General features: G+C 47.5%; 1 protein-coding gene across 1 annotated transcript in view; it reads left to right on the top strand.

The window, feature by feature from the left end:
• Positions 1-2,630: 2,630 nt before the first annotated feature.
• Positions 2,631-23,428, top strand: part of C4H1orf198 (chromosome 4 C1orf198 homolog) — a 35,058-nt gene continuing 14,260 nt past the window's right edge. The window contains exons 1-2 of the mRNA XM_006055554.4: positions 2,631-3,026; positions 18,497-18,547. Of these exons, the coding sequence (XP_006055616.3) occupies positions 2,703-3,026; positions 18,497-18,547 (375 nt within the window). The 5' untranslated portion in view covers positions 2,631-2,702. The remainder of the gene's footprint in view (positions 3,027-18,496; positions 18,548-23,428) is intronic.

Below are 23,428 nucleotides of genomic sequence, written 5' to 3'. Positions count from 1 at the left end.
AGCTGAAATGGCACGTGCCAAGAAAGAACTCCACAGTTCAAGATATTGAAACTGTTTAATCCTTAGGTAAAGCAGTTTTTGGTATGTGTCTCTATATAGTCTCTAAGAAAAGTATTTTGGGAAGAAACAGCAAATACCTTAATAAGATGATGAATAAAGAAATGCTGTTTGGAACAGCGCAAGGTTTTAAAGCATTTCAGAGGGTCAGTGACCACATGATAGTCTCTTCATTTTGTAAAGAGCCCACTGGCTAAGTGAAATCCACAAAGAACAAGGCAGGCTGCCTCTATGCAAATTCTTGCCTAAGAAAGACGCTTAGTACTAGAATCATCCCACTATTTTACTTTATTACATATTTGGAGTTTAGCTATCTTTACTTCTCTGAATCTATTTATCTTGGAGAAGGAGATGGCACCCCACTCCAGTACTCTTGCCTGGAAAATCCCATGGACGGAGGAGCCTGGTAGGCTGCAGTCCATGGGGTTGCGAAGAGTTGGACTTGACTGAGCGACTTCACTTTCACTTTTCACTTTCACGCATTGGAGAAAGAAATGGCAACCTACTCCAGTGTTCTTGCCTGGAGAATCCCAGGGATGGGGGAACCTGTTGGGCTGCCGTCTATGGGGTCGCACAGAGTTGGACACGACTGAAGCGACTTAGCAGCAGTAGCAGCGGTATTACCCAGATCATGGATTTTACATAGCTTGGCTGATGTCCCTGATTCGTTTCATATTGCATTTATATTATGACTTCTCTGGTAATAAATTATATTTGATCTAAACACTTAATTGGGTTATGCTTTTTTGCAAAGACCATTTATTTTTGCAATTGCTGTGAAAACTACATGGGACCAAGTTTCTAACAGCACTGAACTCTTTCTATGTGAATTTCAAAGCAACTTCGAAGATGTTAATTTCAAGAATACATCTTTAAACATCACCCACCTTATTAAACAAGTGTTTGAGTTGAGAAAGAAGGATTCAGATTGGACCTATATAGCATAGACTTATCTAGAAATAGACTAGTACCAAAAAACTCAACCTCCTGGCTTGATAAGTAGTCCTTCAAATACTGGGCAACCCCAGCTATTATTTGGTGGTTTTTTCCACTGCTTTTCAATATGGTATGCTAATAACACTTGATAGCAATATCTTTTATTGTAGAGCTTGTCACATTCATGACATTCTAAAAATATTTTCTAAGGAATTTTGAGCCAGAAGATAAAGCTATCACATGTTTAAAACAGAAATTTGCAATTTATTGCTACAACTGTGTTCAGAATTATCCAAGAGTTTTATTATTATTATTTGAGGTAACATTGATATTTATAACACTATGTAAGTTTCAGAATTATCCAAGTGTTACTTCAGAGGCATGACCGTAAGTAACAGCTGAAATTCAGGTGTTTTTTTTTAAACATGGACATTTTAATTCTCATCTGAGCCCTATTACAGTCTTGTTCAAACCAGCCAGACAGTAAAGCAGATGAGGACTCTATAATTTTAATGGCTGTGCTCTGAGACATACTTCAAAATGGCACACCTGACCCGACCCCCCCCCCCGACCCCCCCCCAACACACACACACACTATTGGGATGTCGCTTCTCTGCCTATGAAAACTTCTTGCTACTCTTCAGTGTGTTTGCAAACATCAAGCTGCCTAGAGTTCTTGTGATTTGTGAGACTCCAAAACGAAATCTTGGAGAAAGCAAAGACCAAGCGACAGGTTTGGGGAAGAAGTCTTCACCTGCAAAAGCAAAACGAAGTACAGGTGTGCACTAGCCCGCGGGCCCCAGATGCCTACCCGGCAGTTCCTAACTCCTTTTTAGCGAAAGGCATTATGAGCTACCTGATACTTCACTTAACTCCTCTCTTTTGGAGCCGCGGAAATTGATATTCTTTCAACACTCTAGACACTAGTCCAGTCTCCCCAGCTCGTATCTTCAGGGTCCTCGCTGCCCCGAGCCCAACCCTTCTGAGAGCTCACCGCGCCAAGACCCTGGTCCAGGTTTGGGGACAGTTCAAAGAAAGAGGAAAAAGATGGCTCAGCTGGGAAAGGGATAAGAATAAGGTGGCCTGTGGCTCGGTCCAGAAATGCCGGTTTGTCTTTTGGGAGGGAGAAAAGTTTCCTTTGTCAAACTAGTGACCACGTGGCGCTATGGCGGTCACCAGCAGCAATCCCATCAGACTGCCAGGCGCAGACCTGGGGACGTGCCAGTCACCTCCTGCGCTGGTCAAGGGGAGCCCCGAAAAGTGGGGGCACCGCGGGAACACACGACAGAGCCGATCCGGAGGACGCAAAGAGGCGTAAGAGGGTAGCTCGGGGAGCTGCGCGTAGGGCCGGGTTCCCGGCGGTGGGTGGATGCGGGATGCGGGACGCGGGGTTCCCGGGGTGGGGGCGTCAAGACTGAGGTGCCGCGGTGGGAGTGCGGAGGGCAGGTTCCGGAAGCAGTGGGGTACAGACCGCGGCCTTCCCAGGGTGGGGGCGCGGAGGGCGGAGCCCCGGGAGTCGGGGGAGGGGCGGGGCTTCGGGAGCTGGGCGTGCTCGGAGGCGGGGTTCCTGGGGCGGCGGGGCCCGGGCTCCTGGGGGCGGAAGGGCGCTGTTCGGGGGGCGGGGCGGGGGCGGCGCTCGGGCCTCCCGGCTGGGGCCGGGGCCGGGGGCCGGGCCGGGGTGGGGGCGGAGAGCTGCGGGCAGGCAGGGCATGGCGTCCATGGCGGCGGCGATTGCGGCCTCGCGCACGGCCGTCATGAGCGCGAACCGGCCTCTGGACGACCGGGAGCGTAAGCGCTTCACCTACTTCTCGTCGCTAAGCCCCATGGCTAGGAAGATCATGCAGGATAAGGAGAAGATCCGGGAGAAGTACGGGCCCGAGTGGGCGCGGCTGCCGCCGGCGCAGCAGGACGAGATCATCGACCGGTGCCTGGTGGGGCCGAGCGCCCCGGCGCCCGGCGACCCCGAGGAGCTCGCGCGCTTCCCCGGCTTGCGCGGGCCCACGGGCCAGAAGGTGGTGCGCTTCGGGGACGAGGTAGGTGCAGACGGGCCGGCGTCCCCTCCACCCCTCCCCGACTACACGAGGCGCCCGCGGCCGGGCAGACACCTGCCGGCTAGCAGCCGTCCCCTCCAGACGCGCGGGCGGGGGCTGGAGAGAGGGCGCAGGAAGCCGGGTGGGTGGAAGGGGCGGCCTGGAGCCGGAGGTCGGGGGCTGGGGGGCTCCCTGGGGGTGTCTGTGGAGAACCGCCGAGAGAAGGAAGGAGGTCATTCAAGACCCCTCCATCTAGACCTGCCCCGGCGGGCCGCACGGGACCCGAGACTTCTCCCAGAGCTGGAGGCAGTTGCTGGTAGCGAGGCAGACCAAATTGGCAGCAGCAGGGGATTTTAAGCCAGGCCAGCCTAGGTTCTCATCTATTCTGGCATTTAGCTGTCTGGCCGTGGGTGACCTAATCTTTTAGAGCCTCAGATACCCCCAAGAAGAATAATACCCACCCCAACCCTGCTAGGAAAGGTAGTCAGCATTTTATACGTAATAATATTAATATTTGTGATGAGTTGTGCGGGGAAACTGAAATTGTCAAGCAAGATAACAAGAATAAAGAGGTGCCTTCCAGGATTTCCCAAAGTCTAAATGTTTCCGAGTGAGTCCCATGGGCAGCTTTGTTTTGGGAGTGAGTGTGGTGGCCCCTCTTTTCCATTGAAAACCACTGGATACGTTTAAATGAGCTGTTGCAAACCTTTGGTACATATAAGGGCATGTCTGGGCCTCTGACCTAGACACTCTGCTGGGGCTTCTAGAGGGGTAGTCACTGGAGGAAGAAACCCTGAAGCTAGAAAAAACTCAGGGATGACCCATGGAAAGTCACAAAGGCCTGAGTGTTCTGTGCTGCTCAGAAAGTTGGCTTTTTCCTGGAAATGTGTTTAACTAAAACCTGTTTGGTGCCAAATTTGTGTCTCTTGGGCTTTTCAAACTCAACTTTTGGTCTAAGTCGAAAGCAGCAAGCAATATACAATGAAATCCGCATGCTTTGAGGCTGCAAGGATGAGGGGCCAAGCTTGGAGAGATTTTCTGAGGAAGGAAGTGGAGAATGAGGTTTTAATCTGATTTTCAGGCATGGGTGTGCGGAAACGTTGATTAATACAAAATGTTTGTGGTCATAAATCCACTTTAATGTGAGGGATGTGTGAGAGGCAGAAATATGCTGCCCACATGGCTTTATTCTGACAGGATGAAAAGTCTTCATTGGATTTTAAACTCTAAAGGCTTTGCCAGGAAAAACGAGGGTGTGGTAACGGAAGGGATGAGAATATATGTTTAAAATGTAATCCCAGAGCTGAAACATATTTAATGTGAAAATAAGCATCTCTAAAGATGTTTGCAGCGTTGGTGCTCAGATTTGGGTGATGGAAAAGCAGGCAGCCCCTTTTGGAAATGTCATGAGTAAATAAACTGAGAGGAAATAAACCTGCAAGTACTTACAGATGTTGGAGAGTCACTGTCATTTTCCCTTAAGCTAGCTGCCTGGCTAAGAATATCCACATGCCTGTTCATCATCAAAAGGCCTGTGCCATATTGCTGATAAGATGTGACCAAGTGAATTGTGTACTCTGATTCCTTAACTGGGTACCGGACTGAACCATTTGTGAATTTGTAAACCCAAAGCAGTTTAACAGCCAATAGAACTTTTTGTTGTGGTACTTTCATATTCTTCCAGGAGCACAAGAGCCCTGTTTTTCAGAACTGAACTCAGCTTTGCAAAAGCTGCCTGGGAGCATGATCTGCAAACCTCCTGCCAGGCTCTCAGCATGAGTGGCAGAGACACAGTGAGTTTGAAGAAAGGTACAGAGGAACATTGCCCAGAGCTTTTTTGTCTTTTTGGCTACAGTGATTTAATCCCACTAGGGAGTTTAAAGTGTGTTACATCAACTTGGCACCAGAGTAGAGTTGGTGGTCTCATGCCCAGGAGTACAGTTGTTCTTGGAGGAGGGTTGGCTCCTGGGCACAAGGGATGATGATTGGGACAGGGTGGGGTGCCCCCTCTGTAGGCTGCTGGACAGAGTAGCCTGAATAGGTGGCCCCAGGCTTACCCAAAAGGGCCCTGAACCAGACTGAGTCAGCTGCTCTGTCCCTTCCTGTTTGATCTGCCTTCAGATGTGTCTGTGGCCTCCACAGCCAGTCTTGAAACAGAGAATACTCCTTGGACTCCGCCACTGCCAGCATCCCCAGTTGGCTCATTGAAGGATGGGTGCTCAGGTGAACCCCAGCTCTTGCTTTAGCCAGTGTCTGATCTTGGATGACAGGCAGGGTGGGCCTCGTAGATACTTGGGAAAGACCATCTGGGATACTGGGTTCCCAGGGCCTTTTCTAAGGCTATAATAGGAGGCACCTGGGCTTGGCTGTGAGTCTTGGGTTTGCTTTGGCTCCCCATCAATGAACTTTTTGACTGTGGTAATTCATTAATGTCTCTGAACTCCTACAGTGGGAAGAACAGTAACAGGATGATGGTAGAGCTTATATGTAGGAAAGGCCTATGGGATTAAAAATGGCTGCTGCTGCCAATGGCGAAAATGTCAATATTAAGGTTGTTAGCTGTAGTCTGTCTATGTCCACTTTTGAAAATCACTGTCATGAAATAAATTCCTCCCATTGCTAAGCTTAGAGTTGGCCATGTAGAGTCCCACATGAGAAGGAGCTCTGCTCTGATGAGCTCTGCGGATTCGCCTTGGGGCACATATTGAAAGCTGGGCTTGCTCTGTCCACGGTGCGGACGTGCAGTGCCCTGACTCCTGATCAGCCATCGTTCCAGCCTCAGATTGTGCCCCCTTTTCAGCTGTCGTGAAGGACCAGGACATCGCCTATTTCTTTGAATACCCTCTACCCTGTCGCCAGTAACGTTTTTGCATCCCAGACAGCCACAATTTACGTCAGATCATGCGAATACAGCCTTCAACTGTGACTGTCATCCAGTCATTGTTATGTGTTGCAGGAACAAGCAGGTGGAAACTTGCTTGTGTATTGATGGTCGTGGATCTTGGTGGCAGGGAGTGTGGTCAGGGCTCGGCTCACACGTCCAGTTGGCACACGTGGGGCTGCTCTGTGTAGGACAGGTGTGGCAGCATGCCATCTGTGTGTTCGTTTTTACGTTTGCTGTCTGTAAAGCAAGAGGACCAGTGTCCAGGCCCAGATCCACCCTTGCCGGGAGGACAAGCCTGACGCAGAGAGGGAGGCTGGCTGGCTGCCTTTGAGCATGGAAGCTGTGAAGGGTTCTATCAGTTTTTTGGTTCTTACTACCTTGGTAGTCAACCGAGTGACTATTTCCCTAAGCCTAGTATGTTAGACCCTAGAGCCATTCATGCTTTAGGGATGCTTAGCCTTCTTAGGTGGCTCAGTGGTAAACAATCTGCCTGCCAGTGTAGGAGACGCAAGAGATGCAGGTTCAATCCCTGGGACGGGAAGATCCCCTGGAGGAGGAAATGGCAACCTGCTCCAACATTCTTGCCTGGAAAATTCCATGGACAGAGGAGCCTGGAGGGCTGCAATCCATGGGGTCGCAGAGTTGGACATGACTGAGTGACTGAGCATCCCCAGCTCACCAGACCTTTTGGGCTTATAGGCCTTGCTTGGAACAGACAGGGACATTGGGCTTGCCCTTTGCATCACATGTTTGGTCTGAACGTTAAGGCATGTTTGCAAATAGGTGCTTTCAGCAGTTTGACTTGCCCTGTGCTTCTCAATTCCTGCCTTCTTCCTATAGCAGTAAAAGTCTGGGGAACGGCTTATTTTGGGAGATGAAGAGCTTTCATCTAGGGAGATTTAGGTATCACTCCAGTCTGCCTCCACAGCTTCCTGTTATCAAATAGCAAAAACAGAAAACAAAACCCTGACTTTCTAGGCATGCTTAGCTCTCTGCTCCCTGCCCTTACTCCCATATTCTTGCCACCAGTCTAGCAGGATCTGAGAATTCAGGGTTCTGAGCTCTGTGCCACAGCTAGGCTCCAGATAAGCCATAAGCAGGTGAACTCAGAAATTTGGGCAGCCAGAGTGTTGCTTCTCATGGACCTACTTGCCTGTTTTACCTCTTTATAAAGTAAGTGGGGCTGGGCAGGAAGGATGTTTCCATGTGCCAAGCCCAGGGACCTGGATTTTGAGTGCTGGAGAATGTGGGTTGTAAGCCCTGGAGCCAGACAGCTCCACCTCCTGTTCAGGAGCTTAATGACCAGCTGCTGTTGGAAGGAGGTGTTCCCCCAGCCCATGTGTCCCTCCCCCTCGTGCAGGAACCAGAGGACTGGCTGGCTGCTCTTTCACTCCACTTGGCCTTCACCTCCTTTCCTGGGGCTTCCTGACTCCTGCAGGCCTCTGAAGGCCCCTCAGTTTTCCACAGCCCTGCTGCCTGTCCAGCTCCTGCTCCCCAATGGCTGGTGAAGCACCCTTCCCTGAAGTGCTCAGGAGGAGGGGGTCAGTATGGAGCCCCCAGTCAGCAGACTTTGATGAGCTGCTGGCATCCAGGCCATGCCCTTTGGGCTGCCTGCAAAGGGTCACCTTGCCCTCTCTCCTTAGGGTCTAGGCTGGACAGCCTAGATGTTTGTGTTTTAAAATAAACTAATTAAATAAGTATACAATTTCTAAACTGACATACCTGTGCGTGCGTGCGTGCGTACTGAGCTGCTTCACTCGTGTCCATCTATTTGTGACACCATGTACTGTAGCCTGCCATGCTTCTCTGTCTGTGGGATTCTTCAGGCAAGAATACTGGAGTGGGTTGCCATGACCTCCTCCGGGGATCTTCCCGACCCAGGGATCAAACCCGCGTCCCCTGCATCTCCTGCATTTCAGGTGGATTCTTTACTGCTGAGCCACCAGGGAAGCCCAACGTACCTGTATGTTACTGTTAAGAGTTTCAAACAGTGCAGAAGCAGCGTTACGAAGCATGTGGTAATCCTTCCAGAACGCTCCTCAGTGATTAAATCTTCGTCAGATGTGAGTTTGCTTGGCTCTGTAGCTTCCTGATACAGGACTTGTGATGTGTGAGATCACCTCCTCCCCTTTCGCTTCAGCAGCTTGGCTTTTTATTTTTCAGCCTCTGGCCCCCAAATGAGACATTTGAGAGTGACTTTTTCAGCATTTGGACTTTTTTTTTTAAGAAGGGTGGAATGTGTAATTATGAATCCCACACTTCTGTCTGGCAGATGCATGCGTTCTTTAGAAAAGATGACAGGGTGGATGTGCTTTACCATGTCCTGGTGCCTGTGCCCTGGCTCTGAGCAGGAGTTGAGAACGTGGCTGTGGGTCTGTGTCCACCTCCACAGGCTGTGAGGAGGTGGCTGTGGGTCTCTTCCACAGGCTTCCCTTTGCAGACAGATAGTTCTCTGTCTAGAGAAGCACCTGGCCTGGGACCCTGCATAGCTGGTGCCTCTGGAGGAGGAAGGGTATTGAAACCTTCACCCTGGGAGCTGAGGCAGCCACACGGGCTCCCCCTGGCGCCCCCCGCCCCCCACCGTGGGTGTGTGGCCCAGTAATTACCAGGGAACAGGTTTTGCAAAAAAATGAAATGACTTGCTCCTTGTCTCCCAGGGTGAGGGGCAGAGCTGGGAAGCCTCCTGGCACATCTGAAGTCATCTTGTAATTGACGGGAGTTACTTTGACATTCTAAAGGAAGAAAAAAAAAATCCATTTCTCAGAAAAATAAATCAAGGCCAGACCTGTCTTCAACTTCCTACTCCGTTCTCCGGTTTGTTTCCTTTGACCTCTCCCCCACCCACCTTCCCGTCACCACCTTGGCCCCTAGTTTTTGTTTTTGGTAAGGTCTGGGAAGGCCTGAGTTTCTGTACTTGTGTTTATGATGGAAGCTGCCCAGTAGTTAAATTGTAACTCTTTTTCTGTTGTCAGAACTGCAATTTCCTACTTCCATTGATGGAAACCCTCTTACTTCAGCAGAATTAAATGTATGCAATCAGTTCAGTTCAGTTCAGTCGCTCAGTCGTGTCCACTCTTTGCGACCCCATGAATTGCAGCACGCCAGGCCTCCCTATCCATCACCAACTCCTGGAGTTCACCCAAACCCATGTCCATCGAGTCAGTTATGCCATCCAGCTGTCTCATCCTCTGTCGTCCCCTTCTCCTCCTGCCCCCAATCCCTCCCAGCATCAGTCTTTTCCAGTGAATCAACTCTTCGCATGAGGTGGCCAAAGTATTGGAGTTTCAGCTTGCAGGTCAAAGGGGAAAGCATGGATTCCATAAATATATAAACAATAGTCCCTAAGAATAAGCAGTTGGTTAAAAAAAAGAGCATATTCTTCTCCCTTACTCCTTCCTTTTTTTTTTTTAGTGGACTTTATTTTTCAGAGCATTGTTAGGTTCACAGCAGAACTGAGCAGAAAGTACAGAGGTTTCCATATATCCACCTCCCATACATGCACAGCCCCTCCCCCCACAGAATCAACAGCGGCCATCACAGTGGCGCATTTACTATAATCAGTGAACCTGCGCACCGGCACCCAGTTCATAGTTTACATTCAGGTCACTCTTTTTTAAAATTTATATTTTCCATTATTTTTTAATAATCTATTTAATTAAATTTTGGCTGTGCTGGATTTTAGTTGCTGGGCACGGGCTTTCTCGTTGCAGTGAGCAGAGCTGGGGGATTCTTTGCTGTGGTGTGTGGGCTTCCCATCGCCGTGCCTTCTCTTGTTGCAGAGCACAGGTCTAGGCGCTGGGCTTCCCTAGTTGTGGTGCATGGGCTTAGTTGCTCCGCAGCATGTGGGATCTTCCCGGATCAGGGATCGAACCCGTGTCTCCTGCATTGGCAGGCGGATTCTTATCCGTTGCGTCACCAGGGAAGCCCTATAGTTCACTCTTGATACTGGACATTCAGTAGTTTGGTCTAATGTTTGAGGACACAATTCCATCATTGTATTGATAGTACCATACAGAGTATTTCACTGTCCTAAAAACCCTGTATGCTTTTCCTATTCCTCCCTTTCTCCCCTCCAGTCCCTAGCAACTGCTTATCTTTTTACTATCACCATAGTTGTGCCTTTTCCAGATGACATATGGTTGGAATCATGGAGTATGCAGCCTTTTCTGATTGACTTCTGTCACTTAGTAATATGCATTAAGTTTCCTCTGTGTCTTTTCATGGCTTGATAGCCCATTCTTCCTAGCACTGAATAATAGTCTACAGCCTGAATGTACCACAGCTTTCTTAGCCATTCATAGCCATTCACCCATGAAAGGACATCTTAGTTACTTCTAAGTATTGGCATTTATGACTGAAGCTGCTATAAGCAGCCATGTGTAGGTGTTTCTGTGGACCCAAGGAGATCAAACTAGTCAATCCTAAAGGAAATCAGTCCTGAATATTCATTGGAAGGACTGATGCTGAAGCTGAAGCTCCAATACTTTGGCCACCTGATGCGACTCATTTGAAAACTGACTCATTTGAAAAGACCCTGATGCTGGGAAAGATTGAAGGCCGGAGAAGGAGACGACAGAGGTTGAGATGGTTGGATGGCATCATGGACTTGATGAACATGAGTCTGAGCAAGCTCTGGGAGTTGGTGATGGACAGGGAAGCCTGGTGTGCTGCAGTCCATGGGGTCACAAAGAGTCCGACACAACTGAGCAACTGAACTGAAGTTTTCAATCCATTCGGCTAAATACCAGGGAGTATGATTCCCTCCCTTCTGTTTTTAACATGCTCCTGTGAATTTGAGGTACAGACTGACACTAAGCAGATCATCAGGAAGAAGGTGCTTGGTGAAGGATGTGCCAAGAGGCCCAGGGCAGCCGACATCCCTGAAGGGATGAGACAGTCAGCAACACAGGGAGTGTCTGTCCCACTCCTGCAGGCTCTACCATCTGAGCGTCATTTCTCTAGTTTGGAGTATTTCACAGTTTAAACTTCTTAACTTTAAGCCAAAATGCAACCATCTATCAATCAACTGGAAACTCCCCCAATTTATGGACTTAGGAGGACAATGCGAATGTATGGTTCCAGTGAGCACTGCTCCTGAACCACTTAAGAAAAATTAGATGTATTTCTGGGGAGCTTAATGGTTGGGGATTCTAACTTTAAGAGAGCCATCTAGGTGGCAGGAGAAATTTAACAAACAGCACACCATATTTTGACTCTACGACATCAGAGTATTTATGATTACATCTTATTGTAGTTGTGCAGAGGCATTATTAGAAATGCTGTTGCGGTAGTTGTATGTAACCTTTGAACTCTGGAAAGAATGAAATGAAAGCAGCCTTTTAGTTCAGTTCAGTTCAGTTCAGTTCAGTTGCTCAGTCGTGTCTAACTCTTTGTGACCCCATGGACTGCAGCACGCCAGGCTTCCCTATCCATCACCAACTCCTGGAGCTTGCTCAAACTCATGTGCATCAAGTCAGTGATGCCATCCAACCATCTTATCCTCTGTCGTCCTCTTCTTCTCTCGCCTTCAATCTTTCCCAGCATCAGTGAGTCAGTTCTTTGCATCAGGTGGCCAAAGTATTGGAGTTTCAGCTTCAACATCAGTCCTTCCAATGAACACCCAGGACTGATTTCCTTTAGGATGAACTGGTTGGGTCCAAGGGACTCTCAAGACTCTTCAACACCACAGTTCAAAAGCATCAATTCCTCGGTGCTCAGCTTTCTTTATAGTCTAGCTCTCACATCCATAAATGACTACTGGAAAAACTATAACATTGCATAGACGGAACTTTTGGAGAAGGCAATGGCACCCCACTCCGGTACTCTTGCCTGGAAACTCCCATGGATGGAGGAGCCTGGTAGGCTGCAGTCCATGGGGTCGCTAAAGGTCAGACACGACTGAGCGACTTCATTTTCACTTTTCACTTTCATGCATTGGAGAAGGAAATGGCAGCCCACTCCAGCGTTCTTGCCTGGAGAATCCCAGGGACGGGGGAGCCTGGTGGGCTGCCGTCTATGGGGTCGCACAGAGTCAGACATGACTGAAGCGATTTAGCAGCAGCAGCAGCAGCAGATGGAACTTTGTTGGCAAAGTAATGTCTCTGCTCTTTACTATGTTGTCTAGGTTGGTCATAGCTTTTCTTCCAAGGAGCAAGTGTCTTTTAATTTCATGGCTGCAGTCACCATCTGCAGTGATTTTGGAGCCCCCCAAAATAAAGTCAGCCACTGTTTCCACTGTTTCTCCATCTATTTGCCATGAAGTGATGGGACCGGATGCATGATCTTAGTCCTCTGAATGTTGGGTTTTAAGCCAGCTTTTTCACTCTCCTCTTTCACTTTCATTAAGAGGGTCTTTAGCTCCTCTTCGCTTTTTGCCATAAGGGTAGTGTCATCTGTGTATCTGAGGTTATTGATATTTCTTCCAGCAATCTTGATTCCAGCTTGTATTTCATCTAACCCAGCATTTCTCATGATGTACTCTGCATATAAGTTAAATAAGCTGGGTGACAATATACAGCCTTGACGTACTCCTTTCCCCATATGGAACTAATCTATTGTTCCATGTCCGGTTCTAACTGTTGCTTCTTGACCTGCATACAGATTTCTCAGGAGACAGTTAAGGTGGTCTGGTATTCCCATTTCTTTAAGAATTTTCCAGTTTGTTGTGATTCACATAGTCAAAGGCTTTGTCATAGTCAATAAAACAGAAGTAGATGTTTTACTGGAACTCTCTTGCTTCTTCGATGATCCAGCAGATGTTGGCAATTTGATCTCTGGTTCCTCTGCCTTTTCTAAATCCAGCTTGTACATCTGGAAGTTCATGTACTGCTGAAGCCTGGCTTGGAGAATTTTGAGCATTACGCTGCTGGCGTGTGAGATGAGTGCATTGTGTGGTGGTTTGAGCATTCTTTGGCATTGCCTTTCTTAGGGATTGGATGTAAAACTGACCTTTTCCAGTCCTGTGGCCATTGTTGAATTTTCCAAATTTGCTGGCATATTGAGTGGAGTACTTCAACAGCATCATCTTTTAGGATTTGAAATAGCTCAGCTTGAATTCCATCACCCCCTCTAGCTTTGTTTGTAGCGATGCTTCCTAAGGCCCACTTGACTTTGCATTCCAGGCTGTCTGGCTCTAGGTGAGTGACTACACCGTCATGGATATCTGGGTCATGAAGGTCTCTTTTGTACAGTTCTTCTGTGTATTGTTGCCATGTCTTCTTAACGTCTTCTGCTTCTGTTAGGTCCATACCATTTATGTCCTTTATTGTACCCATCTTTGCATGAAATATTTGTTTGGTATCTCTGATTTTCTTGAACAGATCTCTAGACTTTCCCATTCTATTGCTTTCCTCTATTTCTTTGCATTGATCATTGAGGGAGGCTTTCTTATCTCTAAAGCAGCCTTTAGACATGATTTGCTGAGGCCTTTAGAGGTGATTTGCTTTCTGCCATAAGGGTGGTGTCATCTGCATATCTGAGGTTATTGATATTTCTTTAGCAGCGTTTAGACGTGATTTGCTGAGGCCTTGCAGTGTTTAGGAGACTGTTTGCTTTGGTTAGTATACTGATGACATAGAGCATGGTTTTGCCTGCTTCAAAGTGGGGTGGGTGAGAGCCAGCCCAGAAAACCGCAGGCCTCTTGTGAGAACAGCCGGCATCCAGGTTGGTTTACTAGAAATCCTTACTTGGGAATGATGAGAGCCATGTAGCAGTATTGATTGAGGCCACCTCTATAGGTGGGGTGGCCTGGGCAGAGAGGTGGACGCCTGAGCCTTGGAGGTCAGCACGTGCAGCCTGTATGGCCAGGTGCCTCCATGAGAAGCGGGAGTCAGGTGTCCTGTGGAGGACTGAAGTAAGTGAGCTGCCCATGGGAACAGCTGCATTAGAATGACTTAGGGAGTTGTTGGATCATAACCAGGTGGCACCAGTGGTCAAGAATCTGCTTGCCAATGCAGAAGATGCAGGAGATACAAGTTCAGTCCCTGGGTCGGGAAGATCCTCTGGAGGAGGACATGGCAACCCACTCCAGTATTCTTGCCTGGAGAATCCCTATGGACAGAGGAGCCTGGCAGGCTACAGTCCATGAGGTTGCAGAGAGTCGGACATGACTGAGCACACACACACAGGGAGCTGTTGATTTTCTATAACTATGTCGGGTGGGACCCACAGCTTCTGCCTGTTAAACCAGCACCCTACGTGATTCTGATTTACAGCTACATCTGAAAACTTCAAGCTAAGAGTGCTCTTTAGAGAGCCTTGAATCTGGTGTCTATGAATGGCACAAGCATGGACCCAAGACTGATAAGGACCTAGGAAGTGGCCATCCCCTCAGGCTGCCTGGGACAGGTGTGCCAGAGAGAGGGCATCTGCAGGAAGGTGCGGTTTTTTCAGGTTACAGAGTGGTCCCCAGCCTGTCCCTCAGTGAGGCCTGGAGAGGAAGCAAGACTCTCAGAGTGCTTCAGGGGTCTCCGAAGCACTTCTTTTGACTGTTGTAGGAAAGGCATGTCTCCCTGTCTGCCGGCTGCTAGCGACCTGGTTTTGTGGAGGGGAAGCTCAGAGTTGCTTTGTAATGCCCGTGCTCCTGGCCCCGCTTCCTCAGGCTGGCCTCTGGGCCCGGCCAAGGGCCATCCACTGTGGATGCGGCCCTCCACAGGTGCTGTCCCCCTCCACAGGTGTTGGACATGAGATGAAGTTCATTGGCTCTGAAGTTGGGAAGGAAGTTATAAAAGAAGAAATGACTCATTAGTATCCAGTCATAGAGGAAAGGCTAATATTTATAACATTTCACCTTTGAAATGAATTTTAAGTCCAGAATTTCTCACTTTAGAATAGTTTTGGAATAGTCAGGACTTTTACAGAGAAACCAACCCATTCTAGATGAGTTACTGTCGCCAAATAATTTCAAAGGCAAGATGACCAAAATCCTTAAAAATTTTAATAGTGAAAATTGCATTTAGTGTAGAATGTAGTGAATTTCAGGGTGTCTGGTATTGGTTGCAGCTTGTGCTGTGTTGGGAAATGTTCAGCATCTGGCGTCAGGGCAGTGAGGGGAGCAGCCCTGCTGTGGAGCACCCACTGGTTGCCATGGAGATGCTCCCCTAGGTGCTGTCTAAGCCCCAAGGTGGCTCACGGAATCCGAGCCAGTCAGGGAGGTGCAGCAACCCCACTGTGTTGTTACAGATGCACTTTCTATCTTGCAGATACAAGGGATGTAAGTAATGTCAGGAGCATAGATAATAGGAAGACAGACTAAAGTAATTAGGAAATGATACTTTTAGTATTTGTTACCCTTGTCAGGTTTTTTTTTTTTTTTTTTGGAGTGGGGAGGGGTCACTTTGTTTTTGAAAAATAAATTAATTTTCAGAGCATTGTAAGGTTCCCAGCAAAAGTGAGTAGAAAGTATAGATTTCTGACGCACTCCCTACCGTCACACATGTGCAGCCTCCTCCAATACCAACGTGCCCCACCAGACTGGGACATTTGTCACAATGGATGAACCTACATATCATCATTGCCCTAAGTCCATAGTCTACACTGCAGTTTACTCTTGCTGCTGTAGCTTCTGGGTTTTGAGAAAAGTATCCCCCATTACAGTATGTTCAGAGTAGTTTCACTGTCCTAAAAATCCTCTGTGCCTTCTCATCCCTCCTTCCATTTAACCCTGGCAACCACTGATCTTCTTACTGTCTCTATAATTTTACCTGTTCCAGAATGCTGTATAGTCCGAGTCATATAATACATTCAGTTTTTTATTGTGGTAAAATATTCATAACGTAAAGGTGACCGTTCTCGCCGCTGTTTTCGGTGTCCAGTCGCTACACGCACGATGCCGTACAGCGGCACCACTGTCCATTTCTAGAACCTTGCGGTTCTGACGCCGCTGTGCGCCCAGCGGCCGAGAGCCGCGCCTGCTGCCGGTGCTGCCTGTGGCTGGGCTCCGCCGCCGGCCAGGGGCTGACGTCAGAGCTTCAATCCCATTTTTGTTTGGCGTGTTTATTTTTGTTAAGTGCTTTATTATTTTTTTATGAGCTTGGAACTGCAGAAATCTAAGGAATTTGCCCCTCGACTCAGTTTCTTGCTGGAGCAAACAAAAGATTATTGACTTGACATCAAGTTGTGGAGAAATCACAGGGTGCCCGTCTGTCTGCAGCCCTTTTGGAATTTCAGCCAATACGGGCTGCAGCCACTGGAGCCTGCTGGCTTACCATGCTCCAGGCTACGTCTTTGCTCTTAAGAGTCTTTTTCTTTTTTTAAACAATAACTAATTCTTTATTACTCCATGAGCACATATACAAATTTTAGACATATTATCCATGTCAATCAGAGATGACTACCAATAAAACTTTCCTTTCATGTTTGTTTATCAGGTTTTATAAAATATATTTACTGATTACCAAATTCTTCACCAAGGAATTTTGAGGACTAATTCTTTTAAAAGTATACAATATGAACGAGAATGATCAAATATAGCTCAAATGAAGCATTGTTATAGAAAGCGTATTTCATTGGTTCCCTCTTTTACTCCTGTTCAATTTTTTATTTCATGTAATATTGTTTTTTCATCTTCATTTTTTCTTTCATTCACAAAATTGCCTAAGGAGGAATACATTTATAACTTGTATATGTATATTGGTAGGGAAGAAGATAGGCCAGGATTACTGTAGAGAAAAGCTGGAAAAATAGAAAAGAATGTTGTTCCTAAGAGTCTTGCACTCATTCACCTTTCAAACCCCCAAACCTTCTTACTCTGTTCTTTGCAGATTTCAAAGGGACTCAAGCTGCATAATTAATATTCAGAGGATTGATCATATCACATGAGAAGGAATGTGTCCTGCTTTTACCAGTGATCCTGCTCCCTGCTCTGTCTCTGCATGCCCGCTGAATCTCCACGCACCTCCTCTGTCCCCTGAGGTGGCCACTGGGTTGTCCCTCCCGCAGACAGAGGGAACACACTTGCCAGTTGGTTTCCCTTTGTCCTTTTTTCACTGGTCCAAATCTAGAATAAAGGGGACTTACATCCCATCAGCCTCCTTTATTTTTCCCATCTGACAAACTCTTGTTGTCTTGCTTCTAAGAGGAACTTAGAGGGTCCTGAGATCATAGAATTTTAAGGACTTTCAGGTCATTTAGCTCAACTACACTTTTCTCCCACTTCCTGACCACACATACCTGGACTCAGGGCCCCCTTAGCTGAGACTTGTTAGCTCACGTTTCTACTTTTGGAGGGACACAGTTTGTAAATTGAGGCATAAATGTGGGCTTAACTGCACAATGGGAACACAGTGGCCCATGTTGCCTCACGTTTTAGAAGTTTTGCCTGAGAGTCAGGAGTGATAGGAGACATAGCTTAGAGATTGAGCCTGGGGATGGAGTTTGTACTAAAAAAAGCGGGCCCTTTGCAGAACTGGGCCGCCTCCTGGAGGAGGGGAAGCCAGGTGACCTACCTCTAGGGGCAAGGAGTGCTTCTGGTGGGAAGACACCATGTACCTGGGGTGCTTTATGCAAGGACAGTCAATTCAATTATCTAATCCCATTTTCAGTCTGGATCACCCAAGATATCCCAGTTTTTGGTTCAGAAAATATGATCCCCAATAGAAGCTGGACGCAGATGAGACATTTGGTAGTATAGGAATACAGGTGGAAGGGTGGAGAAGTAGCCGAGAGAAGGAGATTTTTGTTCAGGCTGGTGGATGCAAGGTCAAATTCTTGTGACTATTTTGAAGGGCTCCTTTTATCCTGTTCTGCTTGTGAGGGTCAGAATGATTCTGAGTTTTCATTATAATTGCATTTTCTTCATTGATTTGCTGATCATTGCCTTTCACATTTCTGGGAGGCACTTATTAGGAGTGGGGGTGGGGTTCAATTTAAAAATTGGGTACTGATATTGACTGCAAATAATTTTCTGACATTCTTTTCACTGTTGTTCAGCTACAAAGTCATGTCTGACTCTTTGAGACCTCAGGGACTGCAGCAGGGCCAGGCTTCCCTGTCCTTCACCATCTCCCAGAATTTGCTTAAACTCATGTCCATTGAGTCAATGATGCCATCCAACTTTCTCATCCTCTGTTGTCCCCTTCTCCTCCTGCCCTCAATCTTTCCCAGTATCAGGGTCTATTCCAATGTGTTCGAAAGCATTCCTTTCATATATGACCTCATTTAATCCTCACAACAACCCTGCAAGGCAAGTGTGATTCTCCTTTTACAGATGAGGAAACTGAGGCTCAAAAGGCTAAGTCATCATGCCCTGGCCACATGGCTAATCGCTGGTAGGGCTGAGACCTGATCCCAGAAGCTGTGTTCCCTTTCTGCTCAGCTTCCCGTCACCAAGTTTGTCCTGGGACTCCCAGGCATCCATCTAATATCGCTTGGCAGGGGACAGGCGTGCCTGGCAGCCTCGGTCTGAAGAGTGAGGGGAAGCCAGACCCAGAAGGTCAACACATTCTCTGCAGAGTGTGATGATGTCAGGCTTGTTCAGAGCCAGGAGTTGGGATTCTTCCTAAATTTTGGTTCCCCTATGGCCTTGGGTGGTTGTTTGCACAGGGTATGTTTGGGTTTGGATTTCAGATTTATTCTTGAATTTTTATTTCAGGACATAACTTGGCAAGATGAGCACTCTGCCCCTTTCTCCTGGGAAACAAGGGTAAGTTGGATTAAATTTAGATTTGTTTATCTTTTGTAAAAAGTGATGTGGTGTTAGGTATTTTCCTTTTAGCACTTAGGAGGTCAGATGCATCCCCTGCTGGTAGGAAAGGAGAGGAGGTGGGGCGGGGCCTGTGCTAGGTTAGGTGCTAGGTTTGGTGATGGATTTAAAGTGAGGGGGTTGGTGGCACAAGGGTCCATATGACAAGGCCTTGAGGGAAGCTTTTGGTGGGGGTGGGATAAAAGGAGCTTTTATTAAAATGAAATCAGAAGGGCAACAGAGACAGCAAGTTGGGTGGATGTGGGGGCAAGAGTGCAGATCCATCAGAATTGCCTGGAAGAATCAGCTCTAAGGCAGAGACTCCTGAGTGTGGAAGAGAGGAGGGAGAGACTGTTCTTTGTACCTTGTGAAGCTGGAATAGCCAGTGGATACACATGGACAACCCAGCCTGGACCCCTGAATGCTGGTGTCCAGTCATTCATTCATTGCTATCAGTGTTATTGTTGCCGAAGTTGCTTAAGAGTATCAAGCTTCACTGGTTTGATCCATTTCCCCATTCTCCCTAGTTGTCCCAGAACAAGTGCATTAATAAGTAGCAAAATGACCAAAAGGTAGCTTTTTCAAATCCAAAATGACCAAAAGGTAGCTTTTTCAAATCCAAGGAAAAAGACCAGGATTCTCTGAATCCTAGAACACTTGCTGCTTGTATTGGAGGGTCCTTTGCATGATGGAGGTGACCATGAAGGGGCTTGTTCTTGTCCCTACAGTTGTTCATCCCAGTGTTCAATGGCCTCCACGGGGCTGTAGGAAGGGTGGGTCAGAGTGGGATGAAGCAATGAGAGGGTCTACAAGTGACTCAAGTCTGAGCGGCCCTCACATGGGGGTCTGTGTCTAAGAATAAATGACAGACTTGACAAGGGCCTCAGCGGACCCGGACAGCTGGCGTCCTTGCCCACAGGTGGCAGGGTAACCAACACTGACTGGCTCAAGTGATGCGATGCCCCAGGATGAGGAAGCCTGTGAAAGCCAAGGTGGCTCTCATGTGAGAGTTAGGAGGCGGCTTTTGAGAATACTTAGCATTAATGCAGATGAACATGTTCATTCAGCAAGCACAGAGTCCTGCCTTCAGGGAACCAGAACGATGGGTCCTAAACGTCCTAAAAATAAAGATGCAAACATCTGCATCCTGTGTGTCTTTTTATTTTTATTTTTTTAATTTCTGAGGCAGATGAATAACCTAAGTCTAAACAGAGGGCAGGGCGAGTGACAGAGTTGTGCCTGGAAGCTGAATCCTTCAGGACATGGACACTGGTTAAGGGGTGGCCGAGGGCGGGCGGGAGGGAGCCAGGGATATGGAGGAGCAGCCTGGAATTGCAGTTTCAGAGCTCTGAAATCCAACAACAAATCCCTTGTCCAGTAACGGCAGAGGAGGTTGGAGATGGGTGGAAAGTACGTCACTACATTGGCATTCATCAGGGCCACCGCTGTTCCTTTTCTGTGGGTCCCCCAGATGGGGACCTGAGAAGCACTAATCCTTTAGATGACGTCTAGTAACAGGCAGATGGGCAGTCTGCAGGTCGGAGTGGACAGGGGCACAGAAGGCAGCACAGATGTTCCAGGACTGGGCCATAGGTTTCATGATGACTCAGGGATGAAGACCGAGAAATCTAATTAGTTAAAATGCCCCAAGCCCTACGTGCATTGTGCTCCCCTGGGGATATCTGCTTTCATAAGAATTTAGCTTGTTAAATGTTCCCGAGTCAGCCCTTTGTGGGATGGGCTGTTTCTTATGTTACTAACACAATGCAGATGACGTTCTGGGACAAGGAGCAGGCAGCGCCTAGGGCAGCTGCTGTGAATGAGGCTCAGTGTGGGAACAGGTGCCTGGAAAAGGTCTCTAGAACAAAGTGTGCTGACATAAGCCAGCATGGGTTACGCTCGTGCTGCTGTTAATCGTAGCAGGTGGCATCCAGGCCTCCTGGGAACCTGCATGAATTGAGAAGGCTTGGCAGAATCACGTTGATCTGTTTTGCTCATTTTAACTTGTATCTTTTCAGTAAAAGGTATGGTCTTTGTGGCTCAGAATTCCATTTCATGTTCCCTTCCAGTGAGAGAACCAGCTTATTTCATGAACTGGTAGGCTGTCTGTGTCCTCACCTGTCTGTTTGAGCTCTCAAAATCAAACTTATGTGGTTTAAAGTCAGGACTTTGTAGAAGTAAGTATTCCAAGTGTTCCAAGTGTTCCAGAAAGTGTTCCAAGGAGCAAAGGACCGCACCCCTACCCTGTCCTTACCAGTCAGCATTCCACATTCACCTCTCCCCAGCCAAAAGTCAAGTGCCTGCCTCCCTGAGTTGTCACACTCTTCCTTAGGACTTAAAGACTCATGAGACCTTCTTTGGAGAGCTGCTTGCAGGAGGCAGGTTAGCCAGGGCAGGGTGGCCCTGACCTCCAACTGCAGGGCTGGTGGCCCTTCATCATTTGAAATCTTTGATACATGACAGACACCCCACTGTTTCATGGCTTGAAACGTTTATTTCTTTGCTCCTCATTCTGTGGGCCAGTGGTCTGGGCAGGGCTCAGCCAGACTGTTCTTCTGCTGGCCTTTCCATGGACCTGTTACCAGACAGCAGCTGGGAACCAGCTGCTTGAGGATAGCCTCTCTCCCATTTTCGGTTGGGGCCACATGTATCCAGTGAGCTACATGATAGCTGAAGAGTTCCCCTGGGTGAGAGTGCAAGCTGACAAGGCCCTCCTAGGCTTAGGCTTAGGTATCGAAAGTGTATCAAAGTGTCCCCTCTGCTTTGTTCTGCTGGTCTAATTGAGGCCTAGTCCAACTCAGGTTTGGGGTTTGAGGACATATATTGCAGCTTCTGATGGAGAGTTGCAGAGAATTTGTGTCGTTTTGAATCTAAGACTCCATGCTCTGACAGCCCTAACGCCAGATCATTTCATTTGATTGTCAATCATCCACTGATTTTTTAAATTTTTATTTTTAAATTTTAATTGTTATAAAATATACCATATACATAATGGAGTATTACTCAGCCATTAAAAAGAAATCATTTGAATCAGTTCTAATGAGATGGATGAAACTGGAGCCTATTATACAGAGTGAAGTAAGCCAGAAAGAAAAACACCAATACAGTATACTAACACATATATATGGAATTTAGAAAGATGGTAACAATAACCCTGCATACGAGACAGCAAAAGAGACATTGATGTATAGAACAATCTTATGGACTCTGTGGAAGAGGGAGAGGGTGGGAAGATTTGGGAGAATGGCATTGAAACATGTGTACTATCATGTATGAAACGAGTCACCAGTTCAGGTTCGATGCACCTGATACTGGATGCTTGGGGCTGGTGCACTGGGATGACCCAGAGGGATGGTATGGGGAGGGAGGAGGGAGGAGGGTTCGGGATGGGGAACACATGTATACCTGTGGCAGATTCATTTCGATATTTGGTGAAACCAATACAATATTGTAAAGTTTAAAAATAAAATTAAAAAATAAAAAATAAAGTGGGGCTCAGATGGGAGTCGTGAGCTCTGAACACATGTGACATGGTGCTTAAATATGTTGGCTTTGGAGATGGGGGTCCAGGTTTGAACCCAGCCTCTGTAACCCACTAGCTATGTGACCTGAGCATACACTTAACCTCCTGAGGCCTCATTTATAAAACAAGCATGTTAATATTAGCTCTATCAGTGAACATTTGTGCCTTGAAGTAATAAGCACTCAATAAATGGTTACTGCTGTTGTTGCTATTAATTAATAAAAATAATAAAATATCCCTAACATACAGCGTGCCATCTTAACCATCTGCGAGTGCCCACTGTTGTGCAGCCATTGCCACAGTCCATCCCCAGAAGTCTGTCATCTTCTTAAACTGAAACTCTATTCCCTATAAACAGAAACCCCACTTCCCCCTCCTCCAGCCCCTGGTAACCATCCTTCTACTTCCTGTCTCTATGACACCATTCATTGATTTTTCAAAAATTCAGCAGACATTGATTATACATCTACTCTGGGTCAGACATTATGCTTAAACTCAGAGATGAGTAATCACTTGCTCTCAGAAAACAGCCCAGTGAGGGGATGAGTGCATTTGGGGACAGGAGGACAGCTTTAGGCACACAATCACTCCTTCAGTTATTTTCCCTCATGCAGTTAACACATATCTACATGCACATTGGTAGATATGATCTCATGCTTTCTGCAGCTGTTCACTTCAGCAGACGTTATTCCCCCATTTTCTTTTTTTGGCCATGCCACACGGCATGTGGGATCTTAATTCCCTGACCAGGGATCCAATCCAATCCAGTGCCCCCTGCATTGAAAGCACAAAGTCTTAACCATTAGACTGCCACTTCTGCAGACATTTAGTGACTGCCACTCAGGGCCTAGCTCTTTCTCGGCTCTGACTGCAGAAAGGGGGACTTCCCTGGTGGCCCAGTGTCTAAGACTCTACTTTCAATTCAGGGGGCACAGGTTGGATCCCTGGTCAGCAGCCACCAAGAGATTAGCTGAGGCTGGGGTCAGCCTGACCTGAGGTCATGACTGTCCGGCACAGAGTTAATCTCAGGGATTTGGGATTTCTTCCCAATTTTTGCACCTCTGCCTAGGCTCCTTCCTTGAGGCTAGCTTGTGGCAGAGGACTCTGCAGAGACCTGCCGAGGATGGACAAGCTAGTGTCATCTGTCCCTGAAAGGCAGCTCTGATCAGGAGAGGCCTTAATGGTGGGCAAGCACAGTCGATCTTCTGAAAGGTTGTTGCTGAACCACAGAAAAGACGCTGGATTCTTGGCCTCTGGAGGAGAAGAATTCAATCCGGGGCCAGAGATGAGGCTTGATCACTCAGAGCTTTTGTGTAATG

This window comes from Bubalus bubalis, chromosome 4, assembly GCF_019923935.1.
Source record: "Bubalus bubalis isolate 160015118507 breed Murrah chromosome 4, NDDB_SH_1, whole genome shotgun sequence".
Classification (NCBI taxonomy): domain Eukaryota; kingdom Metazoa; phylum Chordata; class Mammalia; order Artiodactyla; family Bovidae; genus Bubalus; species Bubalus bubalis.
The sequence above is the reverse complement of the archived record's forward strand: the minus strand, read 5'-3'. Positions and strand labels throughout refer to the sequence as shown.